Source organism: Aegilops tauschii, chromosome 6 (genome assembly GCF_002575655.3).
Source record: "Aegilops tauschii subsp. strangulata cultivar AL8/78 chromosome 6, Aet v6.0, whole genome shotgun sequence".
Classification (NCBI taxonomy): domain Eukaryota; kingdom Viridiplantae; phylum Streptophyta; class Magnoliopsida; order Poales; family Poaceae; genus Aegilops; species Aegilops tauschii.
The window spans coordinates 133,668,107-133,685,991 of NC_053040.3; the positions used below are offsets into that span (position 1 = coordinate 133,668,107).

Below are 17,885 nucleotides of genomic sequence, written 5' to 3' on the forward strand. Positions count from 1 at the left end.
GCACGCCGTGTCCAGATCGGGAGGGCATTGTACCATCACCACCGCCCGTATATCAGTCCTCGGTCCCTCGACAAAACGAGTTAAGAAATAGTAAGGATGCATAGTATCTGAATATGAACTTAGGTGATTGATAATCAATTCAAATTTCTCAATATAATCCGCCACAGACGTAGTCTGATGGATGGTGAAAAATTGCCGAATGAGCATCTGGTGACGATCTTGGCCGAAACGCGTGCCCAACAGCGCGGTGAACGAGTCCCAATCGAACTCGTGCAGTCGTTTCTGAATTGACTGAAGCCAGATGGCCGCTGGCCCAGAGAAATTGAGGGCGGCCATGGGAACCCAAAAGGATTGAGTTATCCCAAACATGCTAAAGTATTGCTCACACAAAGTTTTCCATAGATTAGGGTTCTCGCCTGAGAATTGGGGGAAAACGATGGACGGGTGTGCCTGGCCCAGCCCTGTGAGCATCTGACTAGCATGGGTAAACGGGGACAGGGGAACAGGGGAGATCGGCGCTGGGGCTGACCTTTTGCCGGGGGCGGAGGCGGCGTCCCCAGGGACGCCACCGGGTGCCCTCGTTGGAGAAGAAATGCGCCGTGGCCATCGGGCCCTTGTTGGTTGCTCGCTGTGCCTGCCGAGGTGCCGATGTGGTCGCCCGGCGGCTGCAGCGTGGTGGCGCGCTGGTCCTCCTGCTCCTTCGATGGCGGTGGCACGGCTTGGAGGGCGGCCACTGCGTCGCTGAGATCCGCGACGCGGCGCTCGAGGTCGGGGCGCCAACTTAATAGATCGTCGATTTTTGTCGCGGTGGTTTGTTGTGCCTTGGTGAGACCGTCAATGGCGGCCTCGATCTTCGTCTCGAAGCGGTTGAGGAAGGCGGAGACGCTGGGATCCATGGCGTCGTGAGCTTGGCGGAGACCGCGCGTCTCGATGAGATGCGTCAGGGCGGAGCGGGGAGGGGTGGTGGTTGGCGTCTCTGATACCAGATGATAAGGTAGTGGTGCACGATCGATCTATTGCTCTCTGAAGTAGTAGCTATTACAGATCGATTACAAGGAGCGGGGCTCGAATGGGAAGAACAAGAGGAACTAGGGTTCGGGAGTGAGCTAGGTAGCCGTCGTCGATTCGTTCGATGATCCTCTGGATGGATGATGCAACCTCTCTCGCCTCCTCAAGTAGCGGCGCAGGTGGGCTTCAGTTAGCCCACGTCGGCCCGAAGACGCGTGGGTTGGGCTTCCTGGGCCGGGTCGACCGCGGTGCAGAGGCGACGCGGTCGCTGTTGTCGCTGACTTGCGGCCCTGGTCTGTCAGGGGCGTTGACAATGCGCCGCGAAATCTCGGTTTGCTTGGGCCAGCAGGTGGTCGTAGTCGCCGCCGTCCCACTCGTCCCGGTAGTTCTCCGGGCGTTCCACCATGACCTGCATCGCCGCGTCGAACATCTCCCTCCTCCACCCCTCGGGCCCGCCCCGCCGGCATTGCTCCGCGAGCCAGTCCTCGTTCTCGAACTGCATGCATAAACAACGTCAACAGAGAAAATAGAAATCTCGCCTTGCTGGGCCAGACAATGTTATTTCGGGCGAATTTCGCGCACCTCGCGGTCTCGCAGTCTGTGGGTGTATCTTCGGGGCCATCCGCGAGCGGCCAGACGCGAGTGGAAGGCCGTCACGTCTCGCACCATCTCATCCTTAGATGGGAGCTTGAATCGCCCCGACAGAACGCCGGCCACCCAGTGGCTCTGCAGCTCGAACAGTGGAAAAGGGACCACCTGGATGCACGTACCGAACAGAGTGGGGAGAACTAAGATGCATGTTCAAGATCGCAATGTTTTCTATGTGCTCTTGGATGTGATTAACTCTATGTACCAGGCGCTTTCACAAGATTCCAGCGAACAATTTTAAAAAATTAGAAAACTGAAGATACTGCTAAAAAAATAAATTTTTCATGTGGTAGCTTCGGAGAGGTGTTGTCTTTGACAAAGGACAACCTGGCTCACCGCAATTGATAAAAAAATCAAGAAGTGTAGTTTTTGTGCTCATGATAGGATAGTTAAACAACTCTTCTTTCAGTGCAAATTCACGCACTTTACGTGGTCAATGTTTCAAATAGAGTCTAATTTGTATCCGACAAAAAATGTTGTCAATATATATTTCTAGAGATATTGTAATCATTCTCCCATGAAGGCTATCTATCGATGTACGCATTGCCTTCATACATAGTCTATGCTACACTGATTGAAGTATCGTCCGCTATTCACAACAGTGGGTATGTGATTGGAGCAAGTGATGATTCAGCCATTTTTACTCAACATAGGTGACGGCATAGTTTTTGGATAGGACCTCCACCCTCCCGACATAGGCATATTTTCGGTCTCATACGAATGTACTTCTGCCATTCATGGTAGTCAAAGTCAGGATTCTCAGTCGGATCGATTTTCCTAAGACAAAATCGAGTCGTAATTCCGAGTAGTGGAACCAAGGATTCTACAAGATTTACTCAAGTAAGATATTGTGTATCCGTGCAACAAATTTATATGTTTTTTTAGAGTTTCAACACGAAATATAGAGCCAAAAAAAATACTACTTAAAACACAATAGATGTTTTGTAACATAGTAGTAATCTAACCTGATCCGGATTCATAGTAGGGTCTGGATCGGCATGCTTTCATAGGATCGTGAAATCATAGGATTCCACAGTAGAATTGCGACTTTGACTACCTTATTGCCACTGTGTCTTTTTACATTGTGAAATTGTTCGTGTTAACTGTGTACATTCTAGTCATGCAGAGGGTAGGTGTCCACTTATCATGCTTTGTATCTTTTTTTTTCGGATGATGCTTTGTATCTTGTTGATGCCACATTACGAGTTAATAAAAGGATTTTTTATTTTAAAAAAAAGACCGCGAGGCTCAGAATTATGATGGATAACTACTTGACATGTATTTCTAACACAATAATTACATGCTAACTACACGGGAGGTACACTGGATCCATATTCCTTGTTATATTGATGGTGTACACACTTCATATATGTCATGTATTTAGTTCTATACTATATTACCCTTGGATCTCAAAGTCTTTATTGATGGCTCAGATTTAATCCTCGCTTGGATACATGTCCCAAAAAACCGCATCCTACATATGTACAATATTATATTACTTAAGCTGAAAATTTCCAGACATCCTTATTCTTATGAACATAAAATAAATAAAAAACTCATCGCAATTGCCAAAAAATAGTGAGCCTGCTATATAGGCGCACTACAAATATAATGATAGAGACAAACCTTTAAAGGCAACCCGATGAAGGAGAGTCGAGGAGCAACCTGTGGCGGGAACACATGCTTGTACAGTGGATCGACACAATTGTCGTCCACGGAGACGGTTGCATCGTTGGTGAGGAATGGGAAGTTGTACTTGTATCTACCCTCGGGATAAGATAAACATCATTTCATAAAGGATAAGATAAAGAAAGGTATGAATTTTTAAAATTTATTCCACTTTGAATCATAATCCTGTGTAACTAAATGGATGATCCCCACTAATGTATTTCTCTTAACATGCAACGATGCATTGGAGAAGGCCCACCTCAAAATGCTAGCATGCATGGGAAATTCTTTACATTCTATTATGCTACTGATATTCAATAAATATTTATACAATAATAAAATATAATCAACATACATATTTTCAGCTTTAGTTCTCATACAATTAATCCAAATATTCATGTTCCATACAACTAAATATCAATGAATTATATTGCAACTATCATCTAGTTAATTATTGTCCTGGGCTCAACTTGAACCCCATATGCAGATGCTATCTAAATGGAACCATGAACTCTCTAAAACCATTAAAATAAACAGTGTAGTTGTTTTGAAAAGTGAATTTGTATTTTGGGCTTCTCAAAAACTACAAAAAGTTCATGGATGTAGGGAATGCTTTGAAGATAATCCGCATAAGTTCATAATAAGGACAATGTGCGAAAATAGGAAGATAAATTCGTTACAGTTTTTTGTACGGAATAAAAATGTTGACCCCCACAAAAAATGTTGATATTGGTTGATGATTTTTTTGATAGACCACTAACTTGTTTTAGATTTATTTTAGAATCCTGGAATAAAGTCAATTCCCAAACATTAACCGTAAAAAATCATTCGCAAACATTAGCCTTGTTATTCAAGGTGATTTTGCATTGAAACCCTAAAAGAAGACAAGTTATTTTGCACATTGCACAAACAATTATAATTTTGTAATGGAAGCTTGCATGTTTCGAATTCCTTGCATTCCCTACATTTTGTCTTATTTTGAGGAAACACCTAAATGCAAAAGTACTTTTCCATCGTGGCTAAGGTTGGAACTAAATGGTTTTGGAAATTACAGGGTTTAATATCTATGGTTCCATAGTTTCGAGTTTGAATCTATCTTAAATGTGTTTGGTGTGCCTGGGTGGCCTAAAGTGTGTCTGGAAACTGTATGCACCTTATTTGGTTGATGACTCGATAAATCCTCCAGCAGACTGGCTGGACGAAATATAGGGGCGATTAGCCTGGCCAGCCATCTAGGCATACGACGAGACTGGAGTCAGGTGGCCTAGGTTAGTCACATATCGTCCAAAAACGAGGTGCATGGCGACCAAAACTGAGCAGCCCATACTAATTCAAGAGCTCAGTACAACAAATAGCCTAGGCATCCTAGCTTTTTTTTTTAGAAAAGGAGGTTAACCCCTGCCTCTGCGTCAATCGATGTATGCAGCCATCTTTATTAATTATTTTACAAAGGTTTGACAAGAACATACATCAATTCATCCGAAGCCACCACTCACATCTACAAACTCGATAATATGAAATGCTCTCACTCCCCTAAAATCAGTGTCATCGCCGATCCATCCACATAACGTATCGGGACCAACAGCCTAAGCATCTTAGCTAGGAAAAAATCTTTCATTTTTCAAGCCAAGCCAGACACCGATTTTCCTCATGCATAGAGCCCAGGTTAGCAACCAAACATGCCACCAGCACCTTGAGTGTGATATGACTTCTGCTACAATATGCAGTATATCATACCACCTCTCCCTATAAGCTTAGACTTTTGGATGAGTTGGTTAGTTCTCGAGTTCAAGACTACCAACGCTGTATTTAAAAATATATTCTACAATTTACATCAATCACACGTCTAACAGTCTAAGGTCTAAAAAAGTCTAGATGTGAAGAGGTGTGTTGAAACATATTGCCTATCTCTTTTCACCAATTCAGACTTTTGAACGAATTGACTAGAGCATAAACTCATTACGTGTAATTCAAGTTAGTATAGTCTCGGATCACACAACATACTTAAAATGCATGTGGTCCTCTCTCTTAAAGTTCTATATGACCACCATGCTCTGATGACCACACGCCCATGTCTTGTGAGTCTAGACATTAGAGAGGGTGCACCAATATCTTGTAGCGCCCCCCTCCATTAGCTTAGCCAACCATTTCTTTTAGAAATGGAGGAGGACCCCCGGCCTCTGCATCTGGACGATGCATGCGGCCACTTTAATTATTTACACAAGACCTTACAAAGTCATACGACAGTAAGACTAAAGCCACCGTCTAGGCAACATCTGTCGCTACTCCTATCCAGTTGATGAAAGGATGCTGATAGTCTGGGCCTAATATCAAACAGACCTCGCAGCCAAACCTAAACATCTAAGACCTGAGGTCCCAACCAGGACGCCTGCCGGGTATGGGGCACCTACCAGTCCGGCGTATTCCACAATCAGGACGCGTGCCGGGTATGAGGCCGCCGCAGCCACCTGCCACCAATCCATCTTCAGAGTTGTACTGTTGCATCTACCGTGCCAGGTCTCTCTGTCATCGACGCCACCACGACACCAGACAGCGTCGTCCTCCTGCGCGATTCCATCCTCGCACATCGAACGCCGAATCTGTACTGCGCCACGCCGTCGAGATCCGTCGCCATGAATGTGTAGGATGAAGCACCGCTCCACCAAAGAAGCCGTCCACTGGTCCCGCGAGAACGAGTGCACCTCCAAGAATGCCGCCCTCAAGGGGTAACGACACATGATTGCCGCCAACATCCGATCAGCTGATTTAGGGTTTCCCCCGGAGGCATTGAGTGGAGCTGGGAGCCTCACCTCGATGATGCCTTCATGAAGGAAACGATGATAAGGACATCGTCATCACCTGCTCCGGCCATCGACTGAAGACCAGGTTTTCACCTGGATTCGTCCCAAGTAGTCCACCCGATAACCTGTGCATCATCTCGACCACCTTCAAAGCCCCGGATCTAGCCGCCTAGATCCGGCGACCAACCGCAACAGCAGTGCCACCGTAGGAGCCCTGGCGCACCAGCCACTGCCTGAGTGTGCCACCACTGGAGCCTAGGAGGAGGGCTCCCACCCCACCTCGCGAAGCCGCGAGAGCAGCCTAGATGGACCCCGCGTGCTCGTCACAGTCTTTGATCCGAACCAATCCGTAAATCAAATCGCCGTCACAGATCCGCCTTGGACAGGGACTGCACCACGCCATGCCGCCGCGGAAAGCCCTAGCTTCACCGGCCGCCACCCTCCAGGGCCGCCGCCCCGGGATCCAGACAGAACATTGCCGCTGCCACCGGCCATGTTCCGCCGCCGCCGACCGGCCAAGCCGCCGGCCACTACGACCTCCGCCGCCATGACCATGCGAGCACAGCCAGCTGGCCGACCAACTACGACGAAGAAGAAGGCCACCACCAATAAGCCTAGGACCGGCGCCCCAGACATCCTCGTGTTGCAGATCAAGTCCAGGAGCAGTGCACCGCTGACGGCGATTGAGATCGGTAGCAGAACGAATTAGCCCGTCAAGGCCAGATCCGCCGTTGCTGGTGCCGTCCTCCACCGCCGCCGCCGCATGCACCACTTCCATGTCGCCGCCGATCTGCGCCACCGCCGCCGATCTGGCCGGAAAGGAGCGCCGCCTCCCAACCAGATTGCGATCCGAGGAGAAAACCGTCGCCGCCGCCACGCCAAAGGGCTTTGCCCTGTGACGCCCCGGGCGACGGCGGCGGAGGGGAGCGGAGGTTGGGCGAGGCTGTAGGAGGAGGACGGGGGCTCCCCGGTGCGGGGCGGCGCCGCCGCACGGGGAAGGGACGGGTGGGACGGGACTTGGTTGGTACTACATGTAATTTAAGTACTTATTTTGTTCTTAACAGACGGCCGTGTGTACAAACATGACACGATGATGAGCATCCGCAGGCCAAGCACGACGAGATGGTGCCAAAGAAAAGAAGGTAAAAGAGGAGACGAGCATATGTACCCGGTGCAATGCATGATGACATCCGCTTTGACCCGACTTCCGTCGTGGAAAACCACACTCCCGTCTTCCTGAGCACGGTCGATCTGTGCATACATGCCGAGAAGGATTTCCATGGGATTGTCGTCGGGACAGTGCAAAGTTTGCATCGTGAATTTTTTGGTTGCTATTACTGTGGTATGCTGACATTACCTCGGAATGAAACCACATATTAGCATGTCCGGGCAGCTTCTCGCTGGTGGCAGAAAGCGACCATCTACTGGCGAGATGGACCTCTTTGGCGACGCCAGCGATGTCCCTCGAGATGTCCGTGCCACTCGGTCCACACCCTATCACCACGACAACCTGCCAACCAAATTGAATTTACTGTAGAGTGTTGAGAAACTTCAGATCGCATCGACCGTCGGACAAGTGCAAAAGAAAACAATCACTCGCCAAAAACACACGGAAGGACGGACGCACTTGGCCGTGGAATGGCTCGGGCACACGGTAGCTGGTGCTGTGCAGCTGCTTCCCAGGCCAAGCATCCACGCCTGCGGCACCAAAGCAAACTGTCACGAGCTCGATCGGCGACGCGTTGTGCAATAGGAGGAGTGCGTGCCGGCCGAGAATGAGAGTGGATCAATGTGTTACCGGCAACGTCGGCGAAGTGCGGCTGGGAGTAGTGGCCGTTGCAGATGACGACGGCGTCGAACACCTCCTCATCCGTTTCGCGCTTCTCGCTGCCGGACGCCTTCCTCGAGTACCTGACGCGCCAGCTAGTGCCGCTCGTCTCCCTGCTCACCCGGACCACCTCCGTCTCCAGCCGGACGAGGCCGTCGAGGTCGAACCGCCGCGCGAAGCTCTGGAGGTACCGGAGCACCTCCGCGTGGCCGGGGAACCTGCGGGTGTCGCCGTCGGGGCCCGCGACGAAGGGGAAGTCGAGGAAGCCCATGCACTCGCGCGGGAGGTTGGTGCGGAGGGACGCGTCGAGGTTCGAGCGCCGCTGGGTGACGAGCGGCTCCGGCGAGGCGGACGCGTCGGCATCGGCCTCGTAGACCCAGGTGCCGCCCACGCCGTCGGTGCGCTCGAACACGACGGGGGCGTGGCCTTCGCGTCGCAGCTCGCGCGCCGCCACCAGGCCGGCGGCCCCGGCGCCGATGACGGCGACGCGGAGCGAGCGCGACGGCATCGGGGTATCGGACCGGTCAGGACGACGGGAGGAAGCGGCGGCGCGGAGGAATCGATGTCGCCTCCCTCTCCTGTGTTTTTGTGTTTGTTTTCGGCAGAGCTTCTGGCGTTGGAGGGAGTATCATGCAACATAGATTTCTCGAGGAATTTATTAGGTTAGAGCAACTTTTTAGCACATGCGGCATGGATGATCGCCATAATAACTGCTAGCACAACGATCAGTAAAAAGGAAAAAGAATATTATAGCAGAGTTTTTTTAGGATGAAAGAGAGATTTATTCCATGATAGCAGAGTTACAATCAGCTGGTAAGCTAGGCACGGCCTGCAGGATAGTACGGCTGCTTGTTACACATGCTTACAAGAAGAAGACACGGTCGATCACATACTTCTCCATTGCCCCTACGCTCGGGAGGTGTGGCATCTATGCTTCACACAAATCAGTGTCACCGTGAGGCAACCGCAACCTGGTGATTCACTTGAGGCATGGTGGCTTCAAGTGAGGAGTGCAATTGTGACAAGGGATAGAAGAGGTTTTGACACTATTGTCATATTCGTCGCTTGGTCATTATGGAAACAAAGAAATGCCAGAGTCTTTGGGCGGCTGGAGCAACAGAGGAGGCCGAGACAATTGGTGCATCAAATCTTCGACGAGCTTAGAGAATGGGACGAGGCCGGAGTCGGAAGAATACACCGTTTTGTGAGAAGTTAGATCTTCTTTTTCCTTTAGGTGTTGAGTGGGTTCTGCTAGCATGATGTTCGCATCTATGCCTAGCCTCTTGTAATTATGTTTGCTCTCTTCTATAAAAATATGGTACGCCATTGGCGTACTCTCGAAAAAAAACAATCAACTGGTAAAAGCTCAGCGATACAAGGTGGGCAATTCTGTAGCGAACAAACCATGCTACACTCTAACCTCTCATAGTTTGTCGGGCGATCTGCTACTCTGTTTTGGTTTCTAGAAATTTTCAAAAGAAAAAACTCTCTACCAACTAAAAGAAACTTAATCTCCGAGATTAAATGACCAATATGTTGACCGGTCTAAAATATCTGAGGCCAATGAAGAAAGAACCATAAAGGAGTCAGACTAGATTACCACCGGTTGGTTTGATCGCTCCATGGTGATTGCAAGCCTTCTCTCAACGCATGTAGTTCCGCTTCAAGTGAATCGTTACAGAAGAAAAGGTGTCGGCAGGCTGCAAAGATTAGGCCACCGTCTGAGTTTCATAGGATCATTCCGGAACCCGCGGTTCCATCGGAGGAAAACGAGCTATCGACCAACAAGGCGACATGCCCAACAGCCGGAGCAGGCCATAAATTAGACTATGAAGGCGCTTCTATGCATCACAATAGGTAAAATTTGTGAAGCTCGCTCCAAAAGCAGCCTCCAAAACTAGGTTGTTGAGCTTTCGTTTGGACCTCCCTCAAAACCCAATCATCAACGCGAGGAAGTTTTGTCATCTCCCTCCCCGCACCACGAACATAGATAATCATCAGCGAGGGGGGCGCTACCGCTAACCATCCATCCTATTAATGATGAATTGCTCCCTCAGATTCCCGTGACGGTCCGTCAGACGGACGCACATGACAACATCTTCTCGCGGTCACCGACTATAAAAGCCCAACGACGAGGCACCCCATCTCGAAAACCCTAGCCGGCACCTCCCTCCCTCCTCGCCGCCTCCTCCCCTAGCCAACTCCTCGACTCGCCGCGACAATGTTGTCACGCCATGACACAACCTATTAGCTGAACGTGCTATCGTACAAGAACCTCCTATCCCAGGCTGTGCAAACTCTCTTTGCGGTGCACCAGTCGTGGCAACCGCTACATCCTCCTGCAACGTGTGTGGCACTGGCGGCTCCAGTGGTAGCGGCTGTCCGGATCCGGCGCCTCCCATGGATCGAGCGGCTCCAGTCTAATGGGCGTAGTTGATCTGGAGCCTTGGGACCCTCATCCCCTTCGTCGGCGCTGTCACATCGGCGCCGTGACCTCCTCGTAATGTTTGTCCACATCCTCATCGAGGCCAAGCTCGAACCTGATCCCGAGGACCCACTTGGGGTCGTATTGCAGCTCAACAAGCTCTAGGTGAAGGTCTGCCACCGCGAAGGGGAGCGCATCCGCGAGCGTTTCGTCCCTGTAACGATCGACTAGGAGGAAGAGGAGCAACTCACAGCCGCCGCTCAACGTTTCCAGGAGGAGGATACCAACTTCGCCTACATCGATGAGCTGTCGGGCTCGGACGAGCACATTGACTAGATGGTGGCGGCGAAGAAGCAATGTACAATAATAGCTAGCAATGTCGATTACAAACATTGCATATTATGAAAATGTCGCTTAACGACATTTCAAGTTGCAAAGTATATATAATGCAAATATAGTGTTAATTATGTTTATCATGCCTGATGACGATTATGAACCATTTGGTTTGATCAAATGCCGCTTAAATTAAACCAAATAACAAAAGCGAACGAAAAGAACAGATATAAAGGCTGGCATCTAGTGATTATGTTTTTGCGCACAGCCCAGCAGCCTCCAAATTATTATGGAGCACACTTCTTATAGTGGATGGCGATCCAAATTATGGTGACATACTAGAGTTACTCTTTGCATATCAATCCTACCAACATTTTCGATTACACCCATTGATTTGCACACAAAAAAAATCCACCCATTGCTAGTTATGACCGAGATCGCTTTTTCTGAAAAAAAAAAGACTGAGAATCGCTATCCATCTCAACTGCAAAAAAAAAGAGACTGATAATCGCTATCCATCTCAGTGACACTAAAAGAAAATTATGATTTGTCCCAATTGTTATGCCCCTTTTTCCTATGTTGAGAATCGATCTTGCTGCTTGCTACTAAGTTTAGTTTTTGAGGGTCTGCTGCTTGCTACTAACTATGTTCCAGAATTTCTCCGTGATTGTATTACCCGCGAATGTATTACACCTGAGTAATCAATAAAGCTCCTAAGCTACAAAAATAATAATTATATCCTCCATATTAGGTTAGAAAAGCTCTTTTTTTTGTTAGGCCGGCCTGACCGCTGAGGACAACGACGTGAAAGCATAAAAACAGCGAGACCTCCTACGTTAGCGCCAGTTTTTTTTAGAAGAAGTTAGCGCCTGTTTTTTTTTTTTTTAGAAGAAGTTAGCGCCAGTTAGGTCTGCTGACGCTCACGAGAGACTTGTAGCGGGACGGCCCAGCAACATGCTCTCACAAGCAAACGCAAAGAAAATAAATTAGCAGGTTGTGTCATAGCCAATAAGCACTAGGTTGAACTCAATTAGTTGTTTACTATGAGAAAATAGTGCTATTTGACCCTTTCTTTTGTACAACATTAACATATATTCACTCATATAAATTATTTGAAAAGAAAGCATAAATTTGAAAAATAATTCTTACAAATTTGAAAACAACCACGAATTTGAAAAAGTTCACATAATTGAAAAAGGTTGGTAGGAATTGGAAGAAGTTCACGGACACGAAAAAAGGTTCATGAATTTGAGAAAAGTTCATGAATTTAAAAAAAGTTCATTAATTTCTAAAAACTTAACGAAATTTGGAAAAAAATCATGAAATTTGAAAAAGGTCACGAATTTGAGAAAAAAGTTCTTGAGCTAAAAGTTTATGCATCTAAAAAAGTTCACATATTTGAAAAAAAGTTCAGGAATTAAAAAAAGTTCAATTTGCAAAAAAAAAGATAAAAAGAAAAAGAAAAACATTTCATTGAGCAAAACCATTGCTGCAAAAACAAAAAACAAAAAACCTGCCCGAAGAAACCCGCGGAACCTACAAAACCGATGACAAAAGAACTTACATGAGACGCCCGTTTGCTACCTCGTGTTGCATGGGGAGTGCACCAGTTAATCCAATAGTCTGTAAATGGCGATTAAGGCGGCAAATAAGAATTGGGTAAAACAACCCTGCTCAAGAACAAGTTGTTGGACCTGGGCACTTACAACATTTACAACCGGAATTGGCAAATTCGGACCCCTATATGTTTGCAGATGCACCCATACATGTGTGCGGACAGTGACAAGACACACAACAAAATCCGCCTCCACAACTGGCTCCCTCAAACCGGATCCTCAATTCATACTAGTTTGATGCAGTGTTGTTCACGCATGTCATCGGACTATCAAAAATTGACATGTTCTACTAACCACGAATGAAATGACAATAGAAAAAGTTCATCCACGACCGCCCTTGCCCATGCCGTCTTCGTTGCGAAAGCATCGGTCAAAGATGCAAAACGGATCTAGGCGGATCTGCTCCCTTGTGGATCTCGACGAGAGATCGATCACGTCCACTCCACCCCCACCCCTTCACCCACTGAATGGCCCGGCCTCGTCCTCATGGGACATCCCCTTGTTGTAAAGCTCGAGATGTCGATGCTCATCGGTGACGAGCTCAGATGCTTCTGGTGGAGCTCGACCATGTATTCGTTGCACGCTCCGCCTTGATCGACTCGATGGCATACCGGTTCTCCCGCAACTAATGATGAGAGACCAATAAGGGTCGAGGTCGACTATCGGCGGGACGTTGGGGTATCCCAAGGTGAAGTTCAACTTTGCCTTGCTGTCGTAGAGCCCCACTACCTTGATATGGCACGCCCTCATCGCCAACTATGTCGATTGGCAGGACACCACCCAGTACCGGGCGCTGGAATCTGTGTCCTTGATCTCGGACACCTAGGCCTCCCACGACGGCGGTTGGTCAGTGAAGGAGTGGAGTGGGGGTGCCGCTGTGGTCTCGACCCCAGTTTCGCTGCGAACCTTGGCGTGGATCCATGCTGCACATCGGGAGCGGTGACCACTGACGGTGTGGTGGCTTCGGGAGGGCTGCGTGAGGGCCGTCATGGTGAATTTGGGCACAATGGCGAGGATGAGCTGCGGGGAAGAAAGAGGGGCGATGATGAGGAGCTGGATGTTTTTTTGGAGAATGAATAAATTTAAGGGCCGGCCAACGCGAGGAGTAAAGAATATACTCCTCTAAAGCCTTTAAGGGATCGGCTATGTCCGGTTTAGGACCTTAAAACCAATTTTTTTACTTCTCCAAAAGCTTTTGAGGGATCGACTAGAGATGCTCTTAAGTCCTATCCACAAAGCAACATTTCAATCCTGCCTTGCTAGCGGTAATATCCTTAATTATAGCTCATTTAGCAATTTTAGGTTCTCAACTCTTATGATAGGTTGCTCGTGTGGCTCTTCAAATCATTCTATGTCAGTCCATCTTATACTAGCTTGGCTTTTATAGATTTGCCATCAAAGAAATGGTGAAACACCGAGCTGCGAAGACAATAAGATGACGTCTTCATTAAATTGGCATCAATTTCAAAATTTGTGTATCGTTATCCGTGTTTGCTTTTGTTTTCTCAGTTATATCTTGTTTAATTAATCAATAAAGCCATACGATCCCATTTCTTGAAAAAAGGCCATGTTTTGGCAGAGGTGTGTGCAACTAGTGAGCAAAGTGGTAGGTGGTTCATCGATCATTAGAAGAAGAATTAAGCCAAAAAAAAGAATATTTTGTGGGTAAACAAGGCTTCCACCAAAAGAAGCAAATGAAGGATTTCATAAAATATCTCGTGGAATTGAGAATGAAGTTTCCTTTTGCACACGCGAGATCATCGGTTAGTAAATTGGCTAACTACACCCAATCTTCGAAAAGTCCCGATTGTTTCAAATTTCGGAATGACATAAGAACGAAATCCCCATGAATATGAATATATGATAGAACCTCTTGCAACAAAGTATACGAAAATGCCAGTAAAGGTCAACACATTACAAGAAGCGACAAAAATTACCTACGACTACGTGACCATTCTTCCGCATCAATACCGTCAAAAGGTAGTACACCCTTGTGTCAACGTCGTGAAGACCTGCCTGAAGGCGGGATAAGGATTTTCATCCTGAACTAGAACAATGCCCGTGTGTTGCAGCGGGATATAAATATTCTAGTACTTTAGCTTGTGATTTACCTGTCCATAATATGTGATTGTGGAAATAAATGCATCATTAAATTATGTTCATGATTTAAATTATATTTTGATCATAAGTGATTTACCTGCTCATAATATGCGATTGTGTAAAAAAAATCATCAAATCTACCCGTGATTTACCTTATATTTTGATCATAAGTTTGGTAAGTAAATTAAAATGAAATTGGTTCGGAAGGTAAGAAATTAAGATGATTGATTATTATACGGGGAAGTTTGGACAAATGGGTTGTGGGAAGAAATGTGAAATGGGAACCTTACGTTCTTATTAAATATTCTAGTACGTTAGCTTGTGATTTACCTGTCCTTAATATGTGATTGTGTAAATAAATGCATCATTAAATTATGTTCATGATTTAAATTATATTTTGATCATAAGTGATTTGCCTGCTCATAATATGCGATTGTGTAAAAAAATGTTCATCAAATCTACCCGTGATTTGCCTTATATTTTGATCAGAAGTTTGGTAAGTAAACTAAAATGAAATTGGTTCGGAAGGTAAGAAATTAAGATGATTGATTATTATACGGGGAAGTTTGGACAAATGGGTGGTGGGAAGAAATGTGAAATGGGAACCTTACGTTCTTATTAAGTATATAATACTAAAACAATGCTTGTGCGTTGCAATAGGATATAAATCATCTAGTACGCCAGCTTGTGATTTACCTGTCTATAATAATGCGATTGTGTAAATAAATGAGCATCAAATTCCGCCCATGAATTACCTTATATTTTGATCCGAAGTTTGGTCAGTAAATTAAAGTAGAACTGGTCCAGATGGTAAGTAAATTATGTTGATTTATTATCATACAAGGAAGGTTGGACAAAGGGGAGGTGGGAAGAAAGGTGAAATGGGAACCTTATGTTCTTTTTAAGTAGTATAGGGATAGGGATAATACTAAAACAATGCATGTGCGTTGCAATAGGATATAAATCATCTAGTACGCCGGCTTGTGATTTACCTGTCTATAATAATGCGATTGTGTAAATAAATGAGCATCAAATTCTGCCCATGAATTACCTTATATTTTGATCCGAAGTTTGGTCAGTAAATTAAAGTAGAACTGGTCCAGATGGTAAGTAAATTATGTTGATTTATTATCATACAAGGAAGGTTGGATGAAGGGGTGGTGGGAAGAAAGGTGAAATGTGAACCTTACATTCTTTTTAAGTAGTATAGGGATAGGGATAAAGATAATACTAAAACAATGCCCGTGCATTGCAATAGGATATAAATCATCTAGTACGCCGGCTTGTGATTTACCTGTCTATAATAATGCGTTTGTGTAAATAAATGAGCATCAAATTCTGCCCATGAATTACCTTATATTTTGATCCGAAGTTTGGTCAGTAAATTAATGTAGAACTGGTTCAGATGGTAAGTAAACTATGTTGATTTATTATCATATAAGGAAGGTTGGACGAAGGGATGGTGGGAAGAAAGGTGAAATGGTAACCTTACGTTCTTTTTAAGTAAGTAGAGATATCGGTCCACCCAATGAATACTAGAACATCGACACGACGACAATACCGACAAGGAGATGGCACAAAATTTTCGTCGCCGAGGACAAGACCTTGGTATATCAGATTACAGAGGAGAAAAAGGAAGATGAAACAAACGAATCAGCATGGAGCGAGGCGAACACAACCGAATTCCAAGTCCATGTTTACAAGCACAATCCAGCTGGGAATTCCCACCACCTCATATCTCCCCGGCTGGCCATAAATTAGTGCACCCAAAAATTTATGTGCCTTGCTGACACTACAACTAGCCGCTGCTAACACTTGTCCTAACCTCCCAGTTCCGAGATCCTAGATCTCATGCCTCTGAACAATACAAGATCTTCTTGGCCATTCTGCACACGCTCCTCGGCGGCTCGGATTGCTGCCATCTCTCTATTCTTGGTTTCCATCCGAGGCTTGAGCCTTTCCGGTCGTCTCTGTTTTCAACGGTACTGGTGGTGCAACAGCCACTGCACGAATCATGATGATATAAGTCAAAGTGAATCACATGGTTATGTTTTGCAATTTGCATGCAGGGCACAGACATGAGAAATCGGGGAGAATGGAACGGACCTGTCATGTGGTGGGACGATGGTCTGTGTTGCATGGCGTTGGAGACGCGGCGGAGCACGGCGACCTGCGCGCGCAGGTGGACGACGTAGTCCATGGCCTCGCGGAGCAGCGAGGCGCCGTCGAGGAGCTCGCCGCCGGGCACCATCCCCCGCAGCACCTTGGTCCGCTTCCTCACCAGCCTCCTCGCGATCTCGCCGCTGCTCGTCGTCGTCCTCCTCTGGAGACAGCGCCTCCTGGCCATGTTCTTCCGCCTCGTCGTCGTCTTCACCGTGGCTGCAGCCGGCAACCGCCTAGGCCACGGCAGCGAAGATGATGACGATGCTGCTGCTAGGAGGGCCTGCGGCCACATGGCTCCGCTGCCGCGGGTGGTGGCCATGGCGATGTCGGCGGACGACCTGACGGCGCGCTTTCTCTCTTGCAGGCCCATGGCGCCGTTCCTGCAGGATCTCAGGCTCAGGAGGAAGCTCCGGAGGAACCCCTGCTTGAAGGCCTTGGTGCTGCTGCTAGGGGCCCCCATTGCCGTTGCTCTGCTCGAGCAATGGACTCCTCCTCGATGTCGACGCACTGCCTAGCCAAATTGCTGTGTGTCTGACTCTGACATTGTGTGTGTGCGTGAATATATATCCGCGAGGCGGGGACGAAGAGAGCGCAAGACGGCATGCCGCCACGCACATGTGGTGTGAGCTAGCATGCATTGCGGCCATCTGGGCCGTGGTCCTGCGAGTGACCAATGGCAGTCCTCTTTTGCCGCTTTTCTCATGCAACGCCAGCCTATCCTGTTTAAGCTTGGAAAAAGGTTAACTAGATAGCAGCAGTACGTATCAGGGATTTGCACAGAACATGAATGAACAGCTCGGATTTCTTTATAGTTGAACATGCGCGCATGTGGCTGACGCTCGAGTTGGGGAGTACAAGGTAGGAGTATCCCCGTATCTGATTTCTCCGCATTTTCTTAATGCCACGCTGCCATGATCCTTTCGAGAAACGCATGTTATGTATGCGTGCAACATGGCTTGTAAAAGTACAGCATATTATGTACGAATGTGCACAATGCGGGTGCTGAATGCTAATGGACGTACGCAGATCCGTGCTCTTAAACAGTTTCATCGGTGATCGGAGGCAGCGGATGTTAGACGTACGGTAACGGGGGCCCAGGGCCAAGATGGGCAGGCAAACACGACGGGCAGGCGGAGCACATGGCGGCACATGTAGCGTCGCCCCCCGGGTTGGCAACCCCGCGAGTGATGAAGGAAACGTAGGTGCGTTGGCATGCGCATGTCGCCGGCCGGCCGCGCGCGCATGGGCTGTCATGGCTTGGCAACCGGTTCAGCGCATGCATGGCCGGCCATGTT

General features: G+C 47.5%; 2 protein-coding genes across 2 annotated transcripts; both read right to left on the reverse strand.

Moving 5' to 3' along the window:
• Window positions 1-978: 978 nt before the first annotated feature.
• Window positions 979-8,648, reverse strand: LOC109752405 (flavin-containing monooxygenase FMO GS-OX-like 4). The gene is made up of 7 exons (XM_020311306.4): window positions 7,924-8,648; window positions 7,753-7,823; window positions 7,483-7,635; window positions 7,294-7,376; window positions 3,283-3,418; window positions 1,591-1,764; window positions 979-1,504 (listed from the first exon to the last, which is right to left on the reverse strand). The coding sequence occupies exons 1-7, from the start codon at window positions 8,459-8,461 to the stop codon at window positions 1,307-1,309; spliced, it is 1,353 nt and encodes a 450-aa protein (XP_020166895.1). The 5' UTR covers window positions 8,462-8,648; the 3' UTR covers window positions 979-1,306.
• A 7,440-nt stretch (window positions 8,649-16,088) lies between these two features.
• On the reverse strand, window positions 16,089-17,251 carry LOC109752402 (transcription factor IBH1-like 1). Its single transcript, XM_020311305.4, has 2 exons — window positions 16,534-17,251; window positions 16,089-16,430 (listed from the first exon to the last, which is right to left on the reverse strand). The coding sequence occupies exons 1-2, from the start codon at window positions 17,048-17,050 to the stop codon at window positions 16,354-16,356; spliced, it is 594 nt and encodes a 197-aa protein (XP_020166894.1). The 5' UTR covers window positions 17,051-17,251; the 3' UTR covers window positions 16,089-16,353.
• Between the last annotated feature and the right edge of the window lie 634 nt (window positions 17,252-17,885).

Coding starts and splice junctions, on each gene's coding strand:
- LOC109752402 (XM_020311305.4), bottom strand. CDS start 17,050: ATGGGGGCCCCTAGCAGCAGCACCAAGGCCTTCAAGCAGGGGTTCCTC. Junction 16,431..16,533: donor ATCGTCCCACCACATGACAG/GTCCGTTCCATT, acceptor TGATTCGTGCAG/TGGCTGTTGCACCACCAGTA.
- LOC109752405 (XM_020311306.4), bottom strand. CDS start 8,461: ATGCCGTCGCGCTCGCTCCGCGTCGCCGTCATCGGCGCCGGGGCCGCC. Junction 7,377..7,482: donor ATATGTGGTTTCATTCCGAG/GTAATGTCAGCA, acceptor ATGTATGCACAG/ATCGACCGTGCTCAGGAAGA. Junction 3,419..7,293: donor GTCATCATGCATTGCACCGG/GTACATATGCTC, acceptor TCCCGAGGGTAG/ATACAAGTACAACTTCCCAT.